The 23,930-nt window shown below is 41.4% G+C and overlaps 1 protein-coding gene and 1 long non-coding RNA gene across 5 annotated transcripts in view; one reads left to right on the top strand and one right to left on the bottom strand.

Moving 5' to 3' along the window:
• The window catches only part of KCTD1 (potassium channel tetramerization domain containing 1), a 182,076-nt gene extending 176,223 nt beyond the window's left edge, over window positions 1–5,853 (bottom strand). Inside the window, exon 1 of the mRNA XM_067699427.1 lies at window positions 5,754–5,853. Within this exon, the coding sequence (XP_067555528.1) occupies window positions 5,754–5,762 (9 nt within the window). The 5' untranslated portion in view covers window positions 5,763–5,853. The remainder of the gene's footprint in view (window positions 1–5,753) is intronic.
• Window positions 3,866–23,930, top strand: part of LOC137203387 (uncharacterized) — a 40,570-nt gene continuing 20,505 nt past the window's right edge. For all 4 annotated transcript variants that reach the window (XR_010933076.1, XR_010933075.1, XR_010933074.1 and 1 more), the window contains exon 1: window positions 3,866–4,201. This is a non-coding gene — a long non-coding RNA (uncharacterized lncRNA). The remainder of the gene's footprint in view (window positions 4,202–23,930) is intronic.

The following is a 23,930-nucleotide window of genomic DNA, read 5'->3' as shown; positions in this document are numbered from 1 at the left end:
TGCCACAACTACTGAAGCCCGCACCCCTAGAGCCCGTGCTCCCCAAAAAGAGAAGGCACTGCAATGAGAAGCCCACGCACTGCAACGAAGAGTAGCCTCCGCTTGCTGTAACTAGAGAAGACCCGTGTGCAGCAACAAAGACCCAACACAGCCAAAAAAAAAAAAAAAAAAAAAAACCACAAATAAAATTTATCAATTATCCATCAACTAGTGCTCTTTTGGTGTTGAGTAATCACCAAAATACTATTTCCCTATTGTTATACATGTCTGTGAAGCCAGATGTGAGGGGAAAAGTTTTAGAAAAATAAGAACAAATGGAAAGAATGGACAAGATATTAGAAATACCAAAAACAATGTCCACTTAAGAAAAGTAAGAAAATGTTGCATTGAGACAAGATTAGCCAAGCATCAGTACAAAAAGTTAGAGACATGGGAAGGACAAACATACTAAAATTGAACTAACTGGGAGAAGGCAGAGCTGAGTAGGCTCAAGTCGGACCAAACAAACTTTACTGTGTTACGGTCCTTAAAAGGTTTTTTTTTCCAATGAGTGATTCAGAATAATTGTGCCAGTTATTTGTATGTAAATGGGCTTTTAGAAAGCATGACTGAGCAGTTCATTTTTATAGTCATTTAATTTATGTTTATAATATTTTTAAGCACAATTAATTTGCACTATAAGGCACAGACCTGATTTTTGTTTCAGAAGGTTAAACACTGGCCTATTCAAATGATGAATTCCAACTTAGCTGGAACTGGAGAAATGAAACTTTGCGGTGCAGTTCATAACTGAAAAGGCATCTTGGACAACAGGACAAGAGCAGGGAGATCAGTGCCTGACACACTAGGTGCCCCATACACGACTGGTGAACAAATTCCCATTGAATTCAGTTACACAGGATGTGAATGAGGCTTGCCATTACTCCTCATTCTGGCTACCAGAAATAAAGTGAAAAACACAAAATCTATGCAGTCTGCAGAATCCCAGTGGCCATTCAGCTATTAACGTGTCAGAAACCTAGGTGTCCACTTGACATCTCTCTCTCTCTCTCTCTCCTTGTTTAGGCATCACCAATCCTTTACTACATTCTGTCAATTTCACTTTGTAACTAGATCTCCCATCCCTCTGTTGCCCCTGCCACTGCCCTAACCCCAGCTGTACAGTTCTCTTGCCTGGACACCTGTAATAGCGTTCCAAGGGCTATACTTCATCCACCCTGGGCTCCTCTATTCACTGCCCACGATGACATTAGAATTATCCTTGCAAAACACAAGTCTGATTATGTTACTGTTGCCCTCCTGCCAATACTGGCCAAGCCCCTTCACTCTGCTCTTAGAGTTAAGACTAGAGGTCTCTCCCTGCAACCTGCTCTCTCATCACTTCCTCTTCCCTCTCTCAGCTCAAGCTAGTTAATCCTTGAGTTCCTCTCCCTTTGTCATGCCTCTCCCTGCTTGGCAAATGCCATTCCCTCTTCCCTCTGCCTGGAACTTACTTCCTGTTCTCTCTCTGCTTCTCCTGCCCTGCTTCTTCATCACTTACTTAGATCTCAGTCTGTAACACTTCCTTCAGAACCCTGACCCCAGTCTTGGCAATTTTGCCCCCTTTGGTTAGTTTCTTTTCCTTCGAAGCACTATTCTCTGTCTGTTGTTCAACTGTTTGATTAACGTCTGTCTCTCTAGCTGAATCACCAATTCCAGGAGACTGGGGACTCTGCATACTTTTCCTCACCATCGTGTCTCTCTGGCATCTAGCACAGTGCCTTGCATACAGAAGGCACAAATAAATATTCGTTGAATGAACGAACTTGATGAATACTGGCTTGTTATTCTTAAAGGATAATCTCTCTGTTTCATTCTCTGCACGATTATCTCAAACCAAAGTCATCAACAAGCATAACTGTGATTTACATCTAGTACGTTTTTATGAATGACAAACCAGAACACTATTACAGTGCCAAAGAAAACTGAATTGTTTCACACTTCTGCATTATTTAAAAACGTTTCCTCACTTCTGCATGAGTTATTAAAATAAGCGTACATGCTTGCATCCAAACATTTCATTTTTTCCCCCAAGACGGTTCATCCTAAAGATAAAGAAAATAAAAGCTTCACTTGCTTGGGAGATTATAAATTGCAGTCCCAAAGAAGGTTCAGAAATGCGGTTTAAGATCCAACTAAATAAAAGCCTTGGTGAGGGTAATTCCCTGGCGGTCCAGTGGTTAGGGCTCTGTGCTTTCATTGCCGAGGGCCAGGGTTCTATCCCTGGTTGGGGAACTAAGATCCCACAAGTCACATGGTGTGGCCAAAAAAAAAAAAAAAAAAAAAAACGCAAAAAAACCCCCCAACAAACAAAACAATAAAAGCCTTGGTGAACTGATGGTTCACAAACAAACATCCTTTGAATGACTCAAAGCAATGTAAATGAAAATATCTTAGCAGAAAACAACACATTTCAGGATTAGAAAACAATCATTCTGATTTTAGAAATGTCAAGACAAAAAAGCATTTGTGCAAGCAACTTACTCCTAAACCTAGAGGTAAATGAAAGTTTAATTCTCAGAAAGTTCTCCAATATAATACATCTTTTGCTAATTACTTTTACATTTAAAACCAAATTGCTCTGGATAAATAATTGTATGCCAAAAGGTCCATAATGCTATTCAACAAATTGAATAATCTGTTTTCATCATCATGTAGTAGACGTCTCATTACAGTAACTTTCCTAGTACTTAGGTGGTATAATCTGTACAATAATTACTGAATATTCTCCCAAATAAATACCTCACATCAGAGTAATGTAAATGGCCAGTAAATCACTATTACTTAAGTAAGTCTGAACCAAGCTATCATTTCCCACCCTACGATGCATGCCCTGGCAAAGAATTACAAGCATGAATATCTTACAGCTAGAAGAGAGACCTCTAGTGTGTGTCAGAGAACTTTATATTGGGCTTCAGGCAAAATTAACACAGTAAAATCACTGCAGTCATTTTGAATACTGTGGTGGGAGATTTTTTGCCAACTATCATTCACGCTCGATTCATTTCAAACTTCCTTCCCAGCAAATGTATGATATTTTTGCCTAATGAGTGATTTTCTTTTTATAAACATAAACCAATGAAGTTTTCTCTGGGATGCAAAGTTTTAAAATTCAACGATCACCTTTGCAACCTAATTACTAAACACGAAACCTACTGTCATCAGAACAATTGCTAACAATTCTTTCCATTCAAGCAGCAGCAGGACTCCTGAGCCTAACTGTTGTAGTCAGTGTGCAGTCTTCTGAACACCAGCCCCTCATGGTACTCCAACTGCCACACAAACATAAACACAAGGAATAGATCGGCACATTGCCCATTATCCGGGAGACAAATGGATCCACCCCTATTTCAAATTCACCAAGTAGATTAGGGATTAGTTTCCAGATTCCCATATATGCAGGTAAATGCCTTGATGTAAAATCAGATTTAATGAATTATTCGATGGCATCAGCCTCAGCCTTTAAAACTCTTATTTTCTCCTTTTCCCCATCAAAAACGCATTTGAGATACACATAGAAAATGTTTCTCTAAAAAACACACACATACACACAAAACAGGAGGTCTCTTAAGGAGTCTACTGCTGAGAAGGTAAAAGCATTTTGCTCATTTTTAATTTGCTAAACAATCCAAGCATGCTTGGACCCAGAGGGTATTCTCAAATAAACTTGTATCTCTAGCTGCCAGCTTAGTTGATTGAAAACAGAAGGCAAACGTTTCTTAAAGAATGAGTATGTTAAACTGTTACGTCTCTCCCAGTTCCACCACGGACACACACACACACACACACACACACACACACACACACGTCAAGGATATGCTTGAAAGCAGTGCATTCTATGATCTTAGAGGTAATGCAGCGTTTGTACCAAATTACTTCTGCCCACTGCGATGCCCCTCTGAGCGAGGAAGCCAATGGCATAGGGATACTGGACAGTTCCTGCGTGCCTTTCTCCACGCACAAAGCCGACATCCAACTTTGCTCACTTAGTTGGCTCCCGCCCAGCCGGCCCCCGAAGCACAGTCACGGTGAAAACATTTTGATACCAAAAAATCATTTCCACGGAAGTGCAAGTGTTCGAAAGCACAAAGGCAGATACCATCGACCCGCGCTAGCTAGCAAGTTGCGGTACTCGGGGCGGCGGCGCGGAGCACGCGTCCAGGTAAGGGATTCCTGCACCACGGCTCCCGTCTCCTCTTCCTGGATGTTTTGGGGGCTCGACCTCACTTTTCACGCAAATTCACCAGAACGCGCCCCCCACCCGGTTCACTTTCCAGGAGGCGCGGACTCTATTTTCCAGTTAAGTCCCTCTGGGGGGCGGGCGAGGAAGCACACTTCACAATTTCAGTAAAGAAGGGCGGCGGGGCGGGTGGGCTGGCGGGGGGTGGGTGGGGAAGAGGTCAGAAAGGAGCCAAACTGCATCCCTCCCGCCCACCTCCGTGCCCCAAGCGCCGGTTCAGACGGCGGAGAAGGGAGGCGGCCAGGAAACTCTGTCCCTTTAAAGGAACCTCGGCCGCCAGAAGGGGAGGGAAGGATGCGGGCTCCGGACTCTGTGCTGCAGGCACCGCGGAGCAGAGGCGAGCGCTGCAAAGCCACAGCCATTACCTGCAGCGCTCACATTCTTCCTCCACCCCGGCGCCCCCTCCCCGGTCCCCGCCTCCCAAGGAGAGTTCTAATCCGGAGCACGTGCCATGCCCTTTATCAGGGGAGGAGGTGGGGAGGAAGAGGAATGAGAGCTTTTTAAAAAATAAATGAAACGTTTGAACCCAAAGCGGGGGGGGGGCTGGAAAAGGGAGGGAGTGGTGGGAGGGGGCTTTAAAGGCACCCGGGTGGGCGGAGGCGGCGAATCCGGATCAGCCCGGCCGGAGACGGACGGCGGACAGCGCTGGGCACCCGGCGCGGCTCACAAAGGGGAGCGGCGCGGTCCCGCCCGGGTACCGGGGGAAGAAAAAACCGCCCCGGGACCCAATCCACTCGGCAGCCACAATGGCGTCTTTCACGGGGTGTCCGGGGGCGCCGCCGAGGCTGATGCGGGGAGGCGCCGGCGGTGCCCCCTGGCAGGAGCGGAGCCGCGGGCGCCGCCGCCCCCGCGTACCCCGAAGGGCCCAGCGCTCGGCTGGGGGCGCTCCGGCCAGCGGCGGCGGCGGGTGGGGGCCCGCGGCGCTTGGAGGCTCTCGGCGGGGCCGGTTTGCGGGAGCGGAGCTCGGCGCAGGGGAAGAAAGGGACGCGCGCGGTTCGGGCGAGGAGGGCGGGGGAGGGAGCGCGGGGGGGGAGCGCGGCTGCAAGGCAGCCGCCGGGGAGGCAGGCGCGCGAGCGGCGGGCGGGCGGGCGGCACTGGCACAGGCTCCGAGAGCCGCGACCACTCCGCTCCAAGAGCCGGAACCGGGCCCCCAAATCCGGAAGCCCGGCCCTGGCGCGCGGGCCGCCGCGGCCCCGGTGGCCGCGCCGCTCCTGCCGCCTGCTCCGCCCCGCTCGCGCCCGCTCCCTCTCGGGGAGGAACGCCGAGGAGCAGCGGGAGCAGCCCCGGAGGAGGCGGCTGCCGCTGCCCCGCCGCCGGTCCGAGCGGCTCCCGAGCCGCCGCGGCGGGCTGTGTGTGTGCGAGTGTGCCGCGCTCTCGCCCCATGCCTGGCACATGCGTAAAAGCGAGTTGCGCCCAAAGTCCCAGCCATACCCTCCTTAGCAAATAATAACAAACCCAAACCGTCAGATCTTACCTGAAACATTGAAGCACAAAGTCTCTCTCCAAGTCCCCTTTTCCTTTTCCTCTCCCCCCTTTTCCGATTTCTCTCCCAGCGATCTGCTCGGCTCGCCACACCAGAGAGAAATGCAATAGCTTGGCTAAGGTAGACAGAACAAAATACAGAGAAGAGTTGCTCCAGGGCTTTGAAACCCCTCAAGGCAAGGATCAGGATACAATTAGCTCATGCCTCTACCTCCAGTCTAAATCAATCTCCAAAATAAAACTTAAATCAAATTAACTGATCACAGGGCAGACAATTGATCTCCTTCAAAAATAAAGCTCTACATAGACGTATAGATAAATATACATATAGGAAATTTTTTTCCAGATTTTTTTTTTTTGGTGGAAAAACAGTCTTATTCCAGCCTCCAACTTCCTTTTTACCCTCCTCTTGCACAGAAAAGCTGATTTTAATCGTTGTGATTAGTTTTGATGTAACGTTTCCGCAGGCGATTTCTGCAAATGGATGGAGTGTTTCTTTGCCAAAAGAGGGAAAAGCAGCAGATGATGATAATTATAAGGATTGTTGGTTGTTTCTTTTTGTTTGTGTTTAGGGCTCTCTCTTCACTTTCTCAAGTTGACCTGACATTGCTGTTACACTAAGGTCGCGCAACTTGTTGATGAGGAACACCGCCCTTTCTGATCAAAGGATAGGTGATAATTTGGCAATAGAGCAGCACATTTTTGGTTCCTTTGGCGACATAACGTCCCAAATGACGTGGATAAAAATAAGCACATGCAGTCTGCTTTGCCCCAATCAAGTCTGAATCAGCGCCTGGGGGTGATACACAAACTCATTTCAAATGTTCAACCATGCAGAATTGCAAAAAGATTGAAGGAGTTACACTGCATTTTTTTAAATAGCAAAATTAAAAGAAAACAAAACCTACATTAGGTGTAGCCAAGGACCTTACATTTAGGTTTATTTGATCAACCTTGTAAACATACCTCCCCTGCTCCCTTGTCTTTGCTTCCTTCCACCTGGTATCTTTTATGGGGGGGGGGTGTATAATTCCATTATTTGTTCAACAGAGCTAAAGAGACTCTAACATAAACACATTTCCCCAGTTGCTACCCTGGTTCTGACCTCCCCCACTCCCCGTCACTTCTCCTTCCTCTCTGGCTCTTTGTTCAAAGAGATTGTGCCCGAGCCAGTCGTTATCTTAATTCTTTTTAGTTAGAGTGGGATATTTGGTTTTAACTCAAGGATCACCTCCCATTAGTGTTATATCCACGCAGGATACTTTTTGAAATGGTATTTTTTTTTTTTGAGCACTTCACAGTTCATTAATTCAAAGACTTTGCTGACATTTCTTATGAAAAAGACCAGGCTGCAAGGCCAAGGATACTAAAAAAAGAAAGAAATGGAGGGGGGACCCTAAATAGAACTAGACATGTTCTGCACATACCTGCAATTGGCAGGATTTCACAGGAAGTATTTTTTAGCCATCATTTTACCTTGAAGGTAGTAACTCCTGAGATACCATCAGGAAAGGGAAGGGCCAAGCTTTTAAAAAATATAGTTGATGAGATCAGTTCTATCATGACATGAGATTAATGTCATCAGGAGAATCAGGGGTATTGGTAGACTGAAAAAAGAAAAAACATAACAAGTTCCCACGACATAGGAATCTGGTTTGAGAATATCAATACCCTATAAAAAGAAAAACAGGGTGGCTTACAAAACACCCCAAAACAAAATTATGCTGTTCTTTGCACATTCTCTTTCAATCTCCCCATCTCCCCCTAACACACACACACACACACACACACACACACACACACACAAAGTTAGATAAAGTCTCTGATCTGCAATAAAAATTTTTTAATGTCTACAAAACCCCAAATTCAAGTGAGTAAAAACTTTGTTCTTGCCCCCAGATGTCTCTAAATGTTAATATAGGAGAACATGAGAAGAAAAGACACCATGGAAGAAACATTCTCAATTCACTGATATGACTTAATGCATTAAAGGTGTAGCCTAGAGTGACTTTTAACCCAAGTCTGGAGAACTGTGTGTCATTATCCTGGAATGTGAGAGCTGGGAAGACCCTTTGTGGGAGGGCATGTGGTCCTTTGCATCATTTTACAGATGAGGAGAGGAAAGCAGCTTGCCCAAGGTCATAAGCCAGCCACTGACAGGGCCAAGACTAGGCCACAAGAGGCAGGACAAAAGAAAGGTGAATGGTTATCCCCCTCCCCCGACCACACTCACCTTGAGAAAACTTACAGCATTCCAAATGCTGCTGACTTGGCTTAAGCCATATTTTCGGAATTCCCTTCCTGGAATTGTCCTAAAAGCCTATTAGCTTGTTCTTTTTAATATCTCTGATGTCAACAAATCTTTGCCCTTTGATGTTTAACTTTGGGAAACAATGCCTCTCCCCCCACCCCTGCCCAACCAAAAAAAAAAAAAAAATTAGTACCAGGTCTGGGGAATAATAAGTGAATGATGAAGACAGTTTATGCTCTTTAGAGTCAAAAAAGAAAATATGACTAAAAACAATGATGCCAGTTTTTTTTATTAGCACTTGAATGGATTAAAGACAATTCTCAAAATGTTTTAAGCAGTAGAATTCCTGGGGCTTTGTTTTCCAGGATAGCTACTTGGAAAGGAATAATATTTATTTGAGCAAATTGAGGTCTGAAGTGTTCATTTTTAAGATGTTTTCTTACTTCAGAATGACATCACTCACCAAAAGATGCACTTTTTGGGCATCAGGTCAGTGACATTTTAAAGTGATCCAACCTATTCAGTTGATCCCTGAATTTGTGGTAATCCAGTGGCAGATAGCCTGCAGAGGAAGGTCTTATTTTATTGTGGTGAGGGCCTTCATGTTCTTGTATTTTGAGGGAGACTCGAAGTTGAGACTATACGGATTCAGAGTGAAAAGTTATTTTGTCCTGTGCAATATAAACAGATGAACGAATGTCACAACCTTGAAATCAAAGATGATGAGAATTTATTTTAAATTTTAAAATAGATTTTTAATGAAATGGCACGTGAACAGCAGGGTCCATGTCTTGCCAAGTATAGGATCTGAACTTACTGATTTTATCTCAATCAATCCTGCAATCATAACATTACCCAAAATACTACTTATCTAATTAATAAAACATGTGCAAGTGAACTTCTGCATTCTGTGATTTCTACAGTGTGGTTGTTTTTGTTTGTTTGTTTTGGGTTTTTTTGCCAGTCATTAAGAAACTGGGAAAAAGAGTATATTAAAAATCCTTCCAACCTTCTTTTTCAATAAATAGTTGAAGCCAGACCAGCAGCCTAAAAACCATCAGCCATATGAAAGACAGTGGCAATGAAATTGTCAGCAAGGAAACAATCAAAAAGAAAACACAGGCCTCTGTTTCCGTCTTCCGGGGTCTCACTCTCAGAATGAGTTCCACCAGTTTTTAAAGGCATAAAACAACGATAGGATAGTTTGAATTGGAACCAGGAGCTTGGTAGAAAAAAGTTTAGCACTAGGACCTCTGGGGAAGAGAAAACGAGATGTTCTGTAAGGGGAGCGACGGCCTCTTCTAGTATTAACGTGGGGACAGCTCGTTTGGTCGCCTCGTGTTCACCAAACCCTCATATCGCAAGTTTGCACAGAAATCATGGCTTTGTCCAGGGGTAACCCTGCGGGACAGTCTTGGTGGCCGTTTGGCAAGATGTGGACATTAGTTGCTGAGATGAAATGTGAAATTGAAGAGCCCTCCACTGAAGCAGCCGAACACCCAGATCAAAGTTAAAAATTCCATTGCACTTTCCATTAGGAAGAAGAAAGGAGCCTCAGCGCTTGGGTTCAGCCTGGACAGGCATGGATATCACCGCACTTTTCTCCCTTTATGTCACTGAACGATGATATTTCCATCATTGCTCCAGAGGGATCCACCTATAACTACAACGACAGGCCCTTTAACACAGGAAGCAAATTATGTTCTTTTATTTTATCTTTGAGTCAGTTTTTTGGAGGAAATCACCTGTTTTTTATCAGCCAACCTGAAACTCCCCATAACACTGTGGAATGCACACATTTTCCTGGAGTTGAATAGAAGCATTAACAAGCTCAAACAGAATGGGTTTGTGATTCCTGGAGGTTTGGCTCCAACCACCACCTGTTTATAATTAGCCTCTGGAAACAGATTAGCTTTCTGTATCACTGTCCACATTAAGAGTCTGTATATCTCAGTTTCCGAAAAGATAGATCTTCTCACAATGGCGGATCTGCTGACGGGTATCAATTTCATCTCACCCATCATTCCGAATAGAAACAGATAACAAATCGTCATACTGAGGCCCTTAAATCAGTTTGGTCTTTTACCAAAATTCACTGGTTAGAATCTCACATTCTGAAGCAACGCAGAGGTGAATGCAAAAATAAAACTTAAGCGTCATGGAATACCCTGACCGCCACTTCGTCTTATTTGATAGAAAAATACATTCGTTGGCAAGGAAGCCGATGTGTAAAGAAGAGAGTTGGGAAGCACCTGTATTCATCACTGACCTTCAAAATTCTTTGCTGGATAGTCACATTGTATATTTCAAATAAATAATTGCAAGTAGGTGCTATGATTCAGAGTTACAGTCGTAGCTCTGCAACTTTCAGTGTGACCTGATCCTTTGTTTCTGTAGGCATAAAATAGGAAAGAACGTGCCCCACTTGAAGCCTTATTTTGAGGTTAAATGGGATAGTGGAAAGTATTTAGAATTGTGCCTAGCGTGAGTTCTCAGTAAATGATAGCAATTATGACCCTTGTGATTTATAGAAGTTGTTGAATAAATAACATACTCCATAGCAAAGTATTACTGTTTAAGTTAGTAGCACAGAAGGATATTTTCACAATGGGAAACACCTAATTTATTGAAATTGTTGTGGCTGATCTTTCCTAAAGATTAATAAATTTCATTTTATTATTTCATCTAGAACCCACACAGGCACGTCACTTTTTCGTGTAAAATAATGGGGGAAATGAGATTTTCTCCAAGGGAAATTAGCTAGGAAACATCCTATGTCAATGGTGCTGCTCACGAGGGAAGACTCTTTTCGTTCCTTTGAGGATCCTTGATTTTGACAAGACTGTCTCATGCATAGACAACAGTTAATTAAGCATTTTGTATAATTGCTTGTATAGGAAAAGGGACTCAGCTAGAATTCTGCCATGAAGCTCTTTCTTCATAATTATTTGCTTCTTGCCTTTCAGGAATTACAGAATCAGTACAAGCAAGTGCTTTATAAACAAAATTTAAAAAAAAAGTACAGTTTGGAAAATCAGAAGAGGTGAACTTCAGGGCTGATTCACATCTTTAAGAAATGGTCCAATCAGTCAATCTCATCGTATTACCCAATTTTCTACATTCTCCAGTTTATGTATATTCTTCTTTCTCAAGCTGTAGACCATATCATTTTCAGACTGTTCCATAGTCCATCCATTTTAAAGCTATGCAATGGTTCTTTTAAGGAAACATTTTTAAGAAGGTAAACATTTCATTAGATATTTTGTTCCATGTCATATTTCTGCGCCTCATAGTAAACTAGCTGGAATTGAAATTTTCCTCTATTTGCAGTGTGGTACATCTCATGCACAGCCCATCCCATACAGAACCACTTAGCTTTGCTTCACTGTTCTTCTGTCTGAACCAAGACTGTTCATGAGAAACCCCGTAATACAACTGAGGCCCCTCGGGGGCACCGTATACATTTATGTAAAGTTATCTTTTTGTGCATCCTCTGGGTGTCAGAACATCTCAACTTTGCTAACCATAAAAATTCTGCCTTAAGCACATTACTAACTTTAAAACTCTAATGATATGGATGTCGTATTTCAATTTTTAAGAAACCTTTCCCTGCTCCGCCCCTGAAAAATGACCCTATAAAACTTATCCAGTGGAATCATCCTATGATTAAAAACAACATTTATTTAAAAGAAAAAGAATCGTGAATATGCTTTAGTTGAACACAAGCAAACCCAAGAACAACAACAAAAAGTATCTGGTCAAAAAATAGTATCAAAAAGTATCTGGTCAAAAGATAATAATTAAACAAGAAGCAAACATGACTCTTCAAGATGTGGTAAGAGCCACTATAAATAAATTGCTGCGGGAAGCAAGAATTTGTGTACTTTCTTTAAAGTTATCAAAAGAGAAAGCAGTTTCTAGAGTCCTACTGAACATAAGCCTGATCCATTAAAGTGGGCACCGGGAGGTGGGGAGCAAAGCCACAGGACTATTCAACATGGGGGTTTAAATGATTTCAACATTATTCTTAATAATAACATTAATGATAGCAGTGATAAGAAGCAATTATGAATGATGGGAGGGAACTTCAATTGTGTAAAGACCATCTGGCTATGAGAGACATGAAATTCTAAAATCCTCAATCTGTCCCTCTAAGGTTGCTCTGTAGATAATGGATATCTTAATTTTTTAAAAAGGAAAAAAAAACAACAACCCGTATCCATTGTACCAAATGTACAGCAGTTCCTGCTGAGAAGACAAAGCCTGCGTGTCTCTTTTTTTCCCCCAATTGTTGCCCCTAACAGAACAAAGTCTCTGTGAAAGGGCTTAGAAGATAATGATAGTAACTCATCAGTCTTTTCTGTTATTTTCTTGTTTCTGAAGATTTTTGATCAGTAAAGCATTCTGATCATCTTGTAACTCCTCATTTCCCAAAGTCTTGGGGGGCGGGCAAGAATTTCCCAGGTGTTCCTCCTACAGTAAAAATCCTACTGAGAGAAATTTTGGGGGTGGAGTGGGAGGGGCGAAATCTTTGGTCTGCAACAAATACCCGATTTAAAACTTATCTTTATGTGGGAATGAGAAATAACGAGAAAGAAGAGGCATCTAACTCAGAACCTGGAACATGGTCGGTATTAGTATATCTGTCATTTTCTTTTTATTTCTTACATCTAGGGTTTACTATTTTTAATTTTTTTGATGCTCTGTCATGTCAAAATACCATAGGGATCAAAGGACAAATATTATCTGATTTCACTTACACGGGGTACCTAGAGTGGTTAAATCCATATAGACAGAAAGTAGATCAGTAGTTACTGGGAGCTGGTGAACAGGACGGAATGTGGCTATTGTTTAATGGGTACAGAGCTTCAGCCTGGGAACATGAAAAAGGTCCAGAGACGGACAGTGGTGAGAGCTACACAATAACGTGAATGCACTTAATGCTACTGAACTGTATACTGAAAAATGATTAAAATGGTAACTTATCTATATTTACCACCACTACCTCAACAAAAAAGAAAAACTATACAAGTATCTCTTTACCAACTCAAGTGTGAGCTCAGACCACCTGACCATTCTGTACCCAGCTCAGCGAAAATGCCCACGTTCACTGAAGATTCCTCCACTGTGCTATGAAAACTTGGATATTCTGAGTCAGGTCAAATCCCTGGAAATTGCTGAATTTTCCCAGGTTTTTTTTTCCCTTTGGTAAATCCTACTTAAAGAAATTTTTGGGGGGGGTGGGAAAGCCTCAATCTTTGGCCTGCAAGAAATACATAATTTAAAATTTATCTTTATGTAGTAAAGAGAAATATCAAAGAGAAAGCATCTGTGTCTGAATCCTTGGAATTATGTAGGCAAAACAGCCTGCTGTTTGACAGTATTTTAGATGTGCCCTATATGTTTGTCATTCTGTAGACATGGCCTTGTACCTTGCACCTTGAAAATGCAAAATCTAAAACAGTTTGCAGATTAATGAAATAATTAAGTAAACGGAATCCTTTGCCTTGCATTATGGATGGAATGGAAGTTGAGGGCATCACAACTGGATGCCTTGTTTTGTTTTTAGAATTCATGAAACTAAAAATCCGTGTCTTTATTTTTTAATTTCTCTTGGGGTTGGGTCAATCACATATGCCACAGCCTTAGTTTTCTTGCTTCTTTCCTTGTGGCCTCCGAAGATGCTTGGATCTGTCCATTCAGCTTAAACACCCACTTCCTTTAGCCTCGTAGTAATTTGTTATAGTTTTATTGGTGCCCTTCTATTTCCCAGAAATGAATTTTTTGTGTCTGGAAGCAATTGCAAAAGAAACCTTTAGATTTTAAAGAGTAAGAACACAGCTTTTTCCTGTTTTCTTCATTTCCTTCTTTATATAGCAGTGTCACTCATAAGTTTTAAAACTATTCAACCTAAAAACTTGTCTTCAATCTCCATCTTTTACTCTTTCCTGTGTTTTGTCTGGAAGGAATGTTGGTGCTGATGGGAGAGGGGCCCATCACAATCACATTTAGGTAAGTGCCTTTTCGAGACATTCGACTCTTCCTCCCAGAATTGTATCATGAGTCTCCCAGAAGCAAAAGGGAGAACCTTGAACAGAATAGAAGTTTCTTCCTCATGTTTGGGCCAGAAAGAATTAAGCCTTATGGAAGAGATGTAAGACAAAATTTTAAATTGATAATGAATAAATTAAGGGACAGACCCAACTCAAGCAGCCCACATCTCTGCAGGTTTATGGGAGCAGGATTGGGGTGGGGTGATGGAGCATGAATAAACCTACCTCTCAGATTTGAGTCTATATTTCAATCTACAATGAATCTAGCCTTAACTAACTCTGCCATTATTCCACCCTAAGCCTGTTGGTTTCCCTTTAAGACTTTCCTTTCTTTCTAACTTTCCTCATTCAGACTGAGACAATAAGAAGTTATATTTGTACAATTAACCAAACACTGTCACCTCCATTATGTCCTTTGGCCCTCTCAACTGGGAGTGTTTGCCCAGTTGTACTAAAGATGAAGAAAGAGACAGTCATGTAGCAAGAGGAAGAGGCTTCTTCTGACTCCAAGACCAGTGCTCTCTCCACCAGATGAGAACTCGCATTTGTCTTACTCATAACCAGGCATTTTGCTCTCAATCTGGTCTATTCTGTACTCATCTCTGGTTTCTTAGACTCAAAACAGGCTCTTGTAGGAAATAAATATAAACTGAAATAGCGAATGAGCTTCTCAAATAATTCGTTCTATGCCACAATATTCAGCAAGTAAAACAAGAGAAAAAAGTCAACCCATTTCTTTATCCATAGGCTAAGCTCCTGGTTTGAATGATGAAACAGGAAAGTGACTTCTTCCTCCTCTCCCTCCTCCTTTCTCTGTCTCTTTTCTATGAAGACGTTGACTCTTGTACTTTCTCTGCTGTCATCCCCCTTGTAAGGTCTCCTGAGATTCTGTGATGATCTCTCTATGGACAGAGGCTGCTTCCTGGGAAGAATTTACCTGTTCTGATACATTGGTGGGCTGGTAGTCAAATATTTTGCAAATATTTTCTCTCATTCTGAGGATTTTCTTTTCGTCTTGTTTATGGTTTTCTTTGCTGTGCAAAAGCTTTTAAGTTTCATTAGGTCCCGTTTCTTTATTTTTGTTTTTATTTCCATTTCTCTAGGAGGTGGGTCAAAAAGGATCTTGCTGTGATTTATGTCATAGAGTGTTCTACCTCTTTTTTCCTCTAAGAGTTTTACAGTGTCTAGCCTTACATTTAGGTCATTAATCCATTCTGAGTTTATTTTTGTGTATGGTGTTAGGACGTGTTCTAATTTCATTCTTTTACATGTAGCTGTCCAGTTTCCCCAGCACCACTTATTGAACAGACTGTCTTTTCTCCACTGTATATTCTTGCCTCCTTTATCAAAGATAAGGTGACCATATGTGCGTGGGTTTATCTCTGGGCTTTCTATCTTGTTCCGTTGATCTATATCTCTGTTTTTGTGACAGTACCATGCTGTCTTGATTACTGTAGCTTTGTAGTATAGTCTGAAGTCAGGGAGCCTAATTCCTCCAGTTCCATTTTTCTTTCTCAAGATTGCTTTGGCTATTCAGGGTCTTTTGTGTTTCCATACAAATTGTGAAATTTTTTGCTCTAGTTCTGTGAAAAATGCCACTGGTAGTTTGATAGAGATTGCATTGAATCTGTAGATTGCTTTGGGTAGTAGAGTCATTTTCACAATATTGATTCTTCCAATCCAAGAACGTGGTATATCTCTCCATCTGTTGGTATCACCTTTAATTTCTTTCATCAGTGTCTTATAGTTTTCTGCATACAGGTCTTTTGTCTCCTTAGGTAGGTTTATTCCTAGGTATTTTATTCTTTTTGTTGCAGTGGTAAATGGGAGTGTTTCCTTAATTTCTCTTTCAGATTTTGAATCATTAGTGTATAGGAATGCAAGAGATTTCTGTGCGTTAATTTTGTATCCTGCTACTTTACTAAATTCATTGATTAGCTCTAGTAGTTTTCTGGTAGCATCTTTTGCATTCTCTATGTATAGTATCATGTTATCTGCAAACAGTGACAGTTTTACTTCTTCTTTTCCAATTTGGATTCCTTTTATTTCTTTTTCTTCTCTGATTGCTGTGGCTAAAACTTCCAAAACTACGTTGAATAATGGTGGTGAGAATGGACAATCTTGTCTTCTTCCTGATCTTAGTGGAAATGGTTTCATTCTCATTTCATTGAGAATGATGTTTGCTGTGGGTTTGTCATATATGGGCTTTATTATGTTGAGGTAAGTTCCCTCTATGCCTACTTTCTGGAGAGTTTTTATCATAAATGGGTGTTGAATTTTGTCAAAAGCTTTTTCTGCATCTATTGAGATGACCATATGGTTTTTATCCTTCAATTTGTTAATAGGATGTATCACATTGATTGATTTGTGTATATTGAAGAATCCTTGCATTCCTGGGATAAACCCCATTTGATCATGGTGTATGATCCTTTTAATGTGCTGCTGGATTCTGTTTGCTAGTATTTTGTTGAGGATTTTTGCGTCTGTATTCATCAGTGATATTGACCTGTAGTTTTCTTTTTTTGTAACATCTTTGTCTGGTTTTGTTATCAGTGTGATGGTGGCCTTGTAGAATGAGTTTGGGAGTGTTCCTCCGTCTGCTATATTTTGGAAGAGTTTGAGAAGGATAGGTGTTAGCTCTTCTCTAAATGTTTGATAGAATTGGCCTGTGAAGCCACCTGGTCCTGGGCTTTTGTTTGTTGGAAGCTTTTTAATCACAGTTTCAATTTCAGTACTTGTGATTTGTCTGTTTATATTTTCTATTTCTTCCTGGTTCAGTCTCAGAAGGTTGTATTTTTCTAAGAATTTGTCCATTTCTTCCAGGTTGTCCATTTCATTGGCATATAGTTGCTTGTAGTAACCTCTCATGATCCTTTGTATTTCTGCAGTGTCAGTTGTTACTTCTCCTTTTTCATTTCTAATTCTATTGATTTGAGTCTTCTCCCTTTTTTTCTTGATGAGTCTGGCTAATGGTTTATCAATTTTGTTTATCTTCTCAAAGAACCACCTTTTAGTTTTATTGATCTTTGATATTGTTTCCTTCGTCTCTTTTTCATTTATTTCTGATCTTATCTTTATTCCTTCTGTTAACTTTGGGTTTTGTTTTTTTTTTCTTTCTCTAATTGCTTTAGGTGTAAGGTTAGGTTGTTTATTTGAGATGTTTCTTGTTTCTTGAGGTAGGATTTTATTTCTATAAACTTCTCTCTTAGAACTGCTTTTGCTGCATCCCATAGCTTTTGGGCCGTCATGTTGTCATTGTCATTTGTTTCTAGGTATTTTTTGATTTCCTCTTTGATTTCTTCAGTGATCTCTTGGTTATTTAGCAGCGTATTGTTTAGCCTCCATGTGTTTGTAATTTTTATAGTTTTTTTTCCTGTAACTGATATCTAGTCTCATAGTGTTGTGGTCGGAAAAGATACTTAATACGATTTCAATTTTCTTAAATTTACCAAGGCTTGATTTGTGACGCAGGATATGATCTATCCTGGAGAATGTTCCATGAGCACTTGAGAAGAAAGTGTATTCTGTTGTTTTTGGATGGAATGTCGTATAAATATCAGTTAAGTCCATCTTGTTTAATGTGTCATTTAAAGCTTGTGTTTCCTTATTTATTTTCATTTTGGATGATCTGTCCATTGGTGAAAGTGGGGTGTTAAAGTCCCCTACTATGGTTGTGTTACTGTCGATTTCCCCATTTATGGCTGTTAGCATTTACCTTATGTATTGAGGTGCTCCTATGTTGGGTGCATAAATATATATATATATTTTTTGCGGTACGCGGGCCTCTCACTGTTGTGGCCTCTCCCGTCGTGGAGCACAGGCTCCGGACGTGCAGGCTTAGTGGCCATGGTTCACGGGCCTAGCTGCTCCGTGGCATGTGGGATCTTCCCGGACCGGGGCATGAACCCGTGTCCCCTGCATCGGCAGGCAGACTCTCAACCACTGCGCCACCAGGGAAGCCCCCAGCTTTCTTTTGATTTCCACTTGCATGGAATATCTTTTTCCATCCCCTCACCTTCGGTCTGTATGTGTCCCTAGGTCTGAAGTGGGTCTCTTGTAGACAGCATATATATGGGTCTTGTCTTTGTTTCCATTCAGCCAGTCTATGTCTTTTGGTTGGAGCTTTTAATCCATTTACTTTTAAGGTAATTATTGATATTTATGTTTCTATTACCATTTTCTTAATTGTTACGGGTTTGTTTTTGTAGGTCTTTTCCTTCTCTTGTGTTTCCTGCCTAGAGAAGTTCCTTTAGCATTTGTTGTAAAGCTGGTTTGGTGGTGCTGAATTCTCTTAGCTCTTGCTTGTCTGTAAAGGTTTTAATTTCTCTGTTGAATCTGAATGAGATCCTTGCTGGGTAGAGTAATCTTGGTTGTAGGTTTTTCCCTTTTATCACTTTAAATATGTCCTGCCACTCCTTTCTGGCTTTCAGTGTTTCTGCTGAAAGATCAGCTCTTAACCTTTTGGGGACTCCCTTGAATTTTATTTGTTGCTTTTCCCTTTCTGCTTTTCATATATTTTTTGTTTTTAATTTTTGATCATTTGATTAATATGTGTCTTGGTGTAGTTCTCCTTGGATTTATCCTGTATGGGACTCTCTGCGCTTCCTGGACTTGATTGACTATTTCCTTTCGCATATTAGGGAAGTTTTAAACTATAATCTCTTCAAATATTTTCTCAGTCCCTTTCTTTTTCTCTTCTTCTTCTGGGACCCCTATAATTCAAATGTTGGTGCGTTTGACGTTGTCCCAGAGCTCTCTGAGAGTGTCCTCAATTCTTTTCATTCTTTTTTCTTTATCCTGGTCTGTGGTAGTTATTGCCACTATTTTGTCTTCCAGGTCACTTATCTGTTCTTCTGCCTCAGTTATTCTGGTATTGATTCCTTCTAGAGAGCTTTTAATTTCATTTATTGCATTTTTCATTATTGTTTCTTTGCTCTTTAGTTCTTCTAGGTCCATGTTAAACGTTTCTTGTATTCTCTTCATTCTATTTCCAAGATTCTGGATCATCTTTACTGTCATTACTCTGAATTCTTTTTCAGGTAGACTGCCTATTTCCTCTTCATTTGTTTGGTCTGGTGGGTTTTTATCTTGCTCCTTCATCTGCTGCATATTTTTCTGTCTTCTCATTTTGCTTAACTTACTGTGTTGGGGTCTCCTTTTCACAGACTGCAGGCTTGTAGTTCCTGTTGTTTTTGGTGTCTGCCCCCAGTGGGTAATGCTGGTTTAGTGGGTTGTGTAGGCTTTCTGGTGGAGGGGACTGGTGCCTATGTTCTGGTGGACGAGGCCGGATCTCATCTTTCTGGTGGGCAGGACCGCATCTTGTGGTGTTTTGGGGTGTTTGTGAACTTAGTATGATTTTAGGCAGTCTCTCCGCTAATGGGTGGGGTTGTGGTACTGTTTTACTAGTTGTTTGGCATAGGATGTCCAGCACTGGAGCTTGCTGGTCGTTGATTGGAGGTCTTAGCGTTGAAACAGAGATCTCAGGGAGAGCTCTCGCCGATTGATATTACGTGGGGCCAGGAGGTCTCTGGTGATCCAGTGTCTGAACTCAGCTCTCCCATCTCAGAGGCTCTGGCCTGACACCTGGCCAGAGCACCAAGACCCTGTCAGCCACACGGCTGAAATAATAGAAAATGGATTTATTCTTCCTCATGTTATCACTTCCTTTTATTAGGATTTTCTTGTCAACAACTCCCTTGATGTTGTTGCTTCAGGCATTTGTTCGCTCTCACACACTGGCCCATTCCTGCATCCAGCCACTGACGTCAAGTGCCACTCTTACCCGATTCAGCGTTCCGTCTTCCGAATTTGTAAGTTTAATTGCCTCTCAGATCCAATCTATTATTTATCTATAGAGATAAACTAAAATCCAAAAGACAGAGTTTAAAGCGAAATCTAGACTTTCCTTAGGATTATGCACAAAGGAGTATAGCTAGTATATGAATCTCTAACATTGTAACGAATGAAGAATGATCCTCTCCAACATGGATAAAAATCCCCTGTAGATTTCCAGGATCCCAGCCCTGAAAAGGCTCACCCAGCAAATTTATCATGTGATGGTGAAAATCTGTGTCCAAAACTGTCATGTAAGGACATTAAAAAATTAGTTATAATTAACAGACAATATTATATTTGTTTCAGGTGTACAACATAGTTATTCAATATTTTTATGCATTATGAAATGATCACAGCAATAAGACTGATCACCATACAAAGTTGTTCCAATATTATTGACTATATTTCCTAATTATACCCCGTGACTTATTTTTTTATTTTTAAGACTTTTTGGACGTGAACTATTTTTTAAAGTCTTTATTGACTTTGTTACAAAATTGCTTCTGTTTTATGTTTTGGTTTTCTGGCCGTGAGGCATGTGGGATCTTGGCTCCCCAACCAGAGATCAAACCCACATCCCCTGCATTGGAAGGCGAAGTCTCAACCACAGGACCACCAGGGAAGTCCCCACCCTGTGACTTATGTACACTTCATCACACACAAGCATTGCTGATCTAACTCATCGTCTTAGAGGAGGAACATTTAGAGAGCTCAGCTAAGTCCGTGTTCTTTGGCTTGCGGGATCTTAGTTCCCCAACCAGGGATTGAACCTAGGCTACAGCAGTGAAAGCACCGAGTCCTAACCACTGGACCGCCAGGGAATTGTCTAAATGTCTTGAACTATGTATTTGTAAGAGGTTAAGGAGAGGACTTTGAAGTTGCCCTCCACATGAATTCAGTCCTCTGGGGGAAAGAGTTTTCCACAACCACTTTTGAGTCCCAGTCTGCAGCCAGTAGTTGGCAGATTTGGCAGGTTACTGATTCTATTGAGAATCCAAGGAAACCAGGAATCCTCTCTCTTCCAATAAGAACTCACAAAATTTTCTGCATTTCCTCTGCAGGGGTGCTTGTCCCCTTGCAGCACATCTGTAGACTCCAGGTAAATTATATTGTTCTTGATCCTCTTCCCCCCAGAGAGGCCCTTGCTCATTATTAAAGAATCATATAATTTCATACTTAAAGGGGACTTCCGGGATCATGTAATTCAATCAAACTTTTTTTTTAAATAGTGGGAGAAACAGAAGCCCAGGGAAATTAGTGACTAATGTCACACTGGATTAAAACCAAGCTATCTAGATTTAGTTGAAGGTTCTTTCGATGGTCCTCATTCCCATTTGTCTAGGAGACGTAACTAATGAGAATGTGGTCAAGCTGACCCCATTTTAACTTGTGGAATTTATTATTTTTCCTTCCCACAGTGTTTACTGGGTAACACTTTGGAATCCATTGAGGCTGAGCATGTTTTTAAGAGTTTACTTGAGTAATAAAAAAAAAAAAAAAAAGAGTTTACTTAGAGAATTCCCAGGTGGTCCAGTGGTTAGGACTCGGTGCTCTCATGGCCAGTGCCCCAGGTTCGATCCCTGGTCGGGGAACTAAGATCCCGCAAGCCACCCGGCGCGGCAAAATAAATAAATAAATAAGTAAATAAATAAAAAGAGTTTACTTGAACAACGTCTAGTCCTAGTGTATCATTTCAAAACCAGAAGCCCCAGGCCCATAAATCCAAACTGCACTTGCTCTTTTTCCCAGAATGTTTTTATGTAAATCTCCGGGGTTTGATCAGGATGTTTGGTTGTGGAAGGTGAAGTGATGGGAACGCAGAACTAGATTACACCAAGCTGGACTTTGTGGGGTGGGTTGTGGCAGCCATGGGGTAAGTGCTGAAAGAAGATAAGGAGACGAATTAGTGAAACTCCAAGACCAAGCTACATGCCTCCTTCTTGGACATCTGAGAGAGGCATATGTTGCAGCAAAAAGAACACCAGCTTAGTGGCCAAAGTCGGTTCTGTCATTGACTAGCTGTGTAGCCTTGGTCAAATGAACTTGTGTACAGCAGTTTGCTTATGTATAAAATGGGAGTCATTAATCCCTACCTTGCAGTTGTGTTAGATGGATAAGAGATAACATATATAAAGTCCCTGGTAAGTCATACATGTGCAAAAAATGCTCATGTGTATGTACATATATATACATGTGTATGCCTGGAGTGTGTGTGTATATATGGGGTGGGCTGTATGTGTGTGTGTGTGTGTGTGTGTGTGTGTGTGTTGGGTTTCAAAGGGAAAAAGCCAAGGCTTTCTATTATAAAGTCTTGTTTTTTGTTTTAAAAACAGGTGACACTCTCTGAAACACAAATTTCCACAGTTTCTAGGGGTATGTGAGTTTGAATGTGAGCATTGTCATGGTCTATTCGTTCTTGCTTCACTCAAACATCATGGAAACAAGCTGAAAGGGAAATCGTATGTCTTCAACGTATCCCTCACCTTTCAGAATATAGAAAGCAAACAAAAAATTCTCAAAAGTTTTTGTCAACTCATTAAGTGTTAATTAAACATTTTATTTCCCCAGTACAAAATGGAGGGAAAGAAGTTCCAGCCAACGGTGTTTACTGTCTAGTTGGGAAAATAATGTTTTATACAGTAAACAACCAGAGAACAATACAAGGTGGTATGCAAGCCGTTACCAACTAGCTCTCGTTTCAGAAGAAATGGTCCTAGGGGCTGGGTTTGGCTTGGAAAGGCATCTTGGGGGGCTCCCTAGGGTAGTATTTGAAAGTGGGCTTTGGAGGCAGCAGATAGGAATGAGTCCTGGAACCACTACCAGTAGTTTTTGTCTGGTCACTAAATTCTAATCCTTGATCACCTCATTTGCGAAAAGAAGAAAATATTTGTTTCTCAGGGTGTTTTAAAGATTAAACAAGATAACATACAGATCACTAAGCACAGACTCTGGCACATAGTGAGATCAACAAATCGGCTAAATAAGTGTGTTTCTTGTTCAAGGTGAATCTTAAAATATCACAAGAGTTGTCAAGGATGTGGAGAAATTGGAGCCCTCGTGCATTGCTTGTGGGAATGTAAAATAGTGCAGCCGCGCTGGAAAACAGTCTGGCAGGTTTTCAAAATATTAAACGTGGAGTTACCATATGACCTAGCTATTCCACTCCAAGAGAAGTGAAAACATACATACACACAAACTTGTACACAGACATTCAGACTATCATTATTCTTAAGGGCTCCAAAGTGGAGACAACCCAAATGTCCATCCGCTGATGAATGGATGAACATAATGTCGTGTAGCCACACAGTGCAATATTATTCAGTAATAGAAAAGAATGAAGTACTGATACACGCTAAAACATGGGTGAACCTTGAAATCTAAGTGAAAGAAGCCAGGCACAAATATCACATATCATATGATTCCATTTATGTCAAACGTCCAGAACAGGTGAATCTTCATAGAGATCAAAGCAGATTTATGGCTGCCAGGGGATGGTGTGTGGATGGTCCTGAGAAGAGAATAACTACGAATGGATTTTAGTTTCCTTCTGGGGGGTGGTGGTTGCCCAACATTGCAAATGTACTAAATGCCTGTACACTTTAAACTAGTGAACTATATGATATGTGAACTATATCTCAATAAAGCTGTGGGGGAAAAAAAAAAGAGGTGAATCTTAAAAGACATGAGGTATTTGGACAAGTAGAGAGAAGCAAGCTGGCAGAGCAGAGGAGACACAGACCATGTGATCGGAGCAGCTGAGCCGTGGGTTTGAGAGAATTTGGGCCGGGGGGGGGGCGGGGACGTCAAGGTGGGTCGTTTAACATCACGTATAATAGTTCAGAGTCAGCCTGCGATGCAGTCTGAGGCCTCCTTGGGGTGATAGGAAGGGCAGAGAAGATTGAAATTTCCAGATTTATCGGAACGTAGCATGGATTGGAGTGAGCAGGGGGAAAAGAAGCAGAGAACTGTATTAGCTGCTGACAAAAGAGGAGACGCCTTCGTGGGTGTGTGTGTTCAAGCTGTGGCTGGG

Source organism: Pseudorca crassidens, chromosome 12 (genome assembly GCF_039906515.1).
Source record: "Pseudorca crassidens isolate mPseCra1 chromosome 12, mPseCra1.hap1, whole genome shotgun sequence".
In the NCBI taxonomy this organism is placed as follows: domain Eukaryota; kingdom Metazoa; phylum Chordata; class Mammalia; order Artiodactyla; family Delphinidae; genus Pseudorca; species Pseudorca crassidens.
This window is presented reverse-complemented; position numbering and strand designations above follow the sequence as displayed.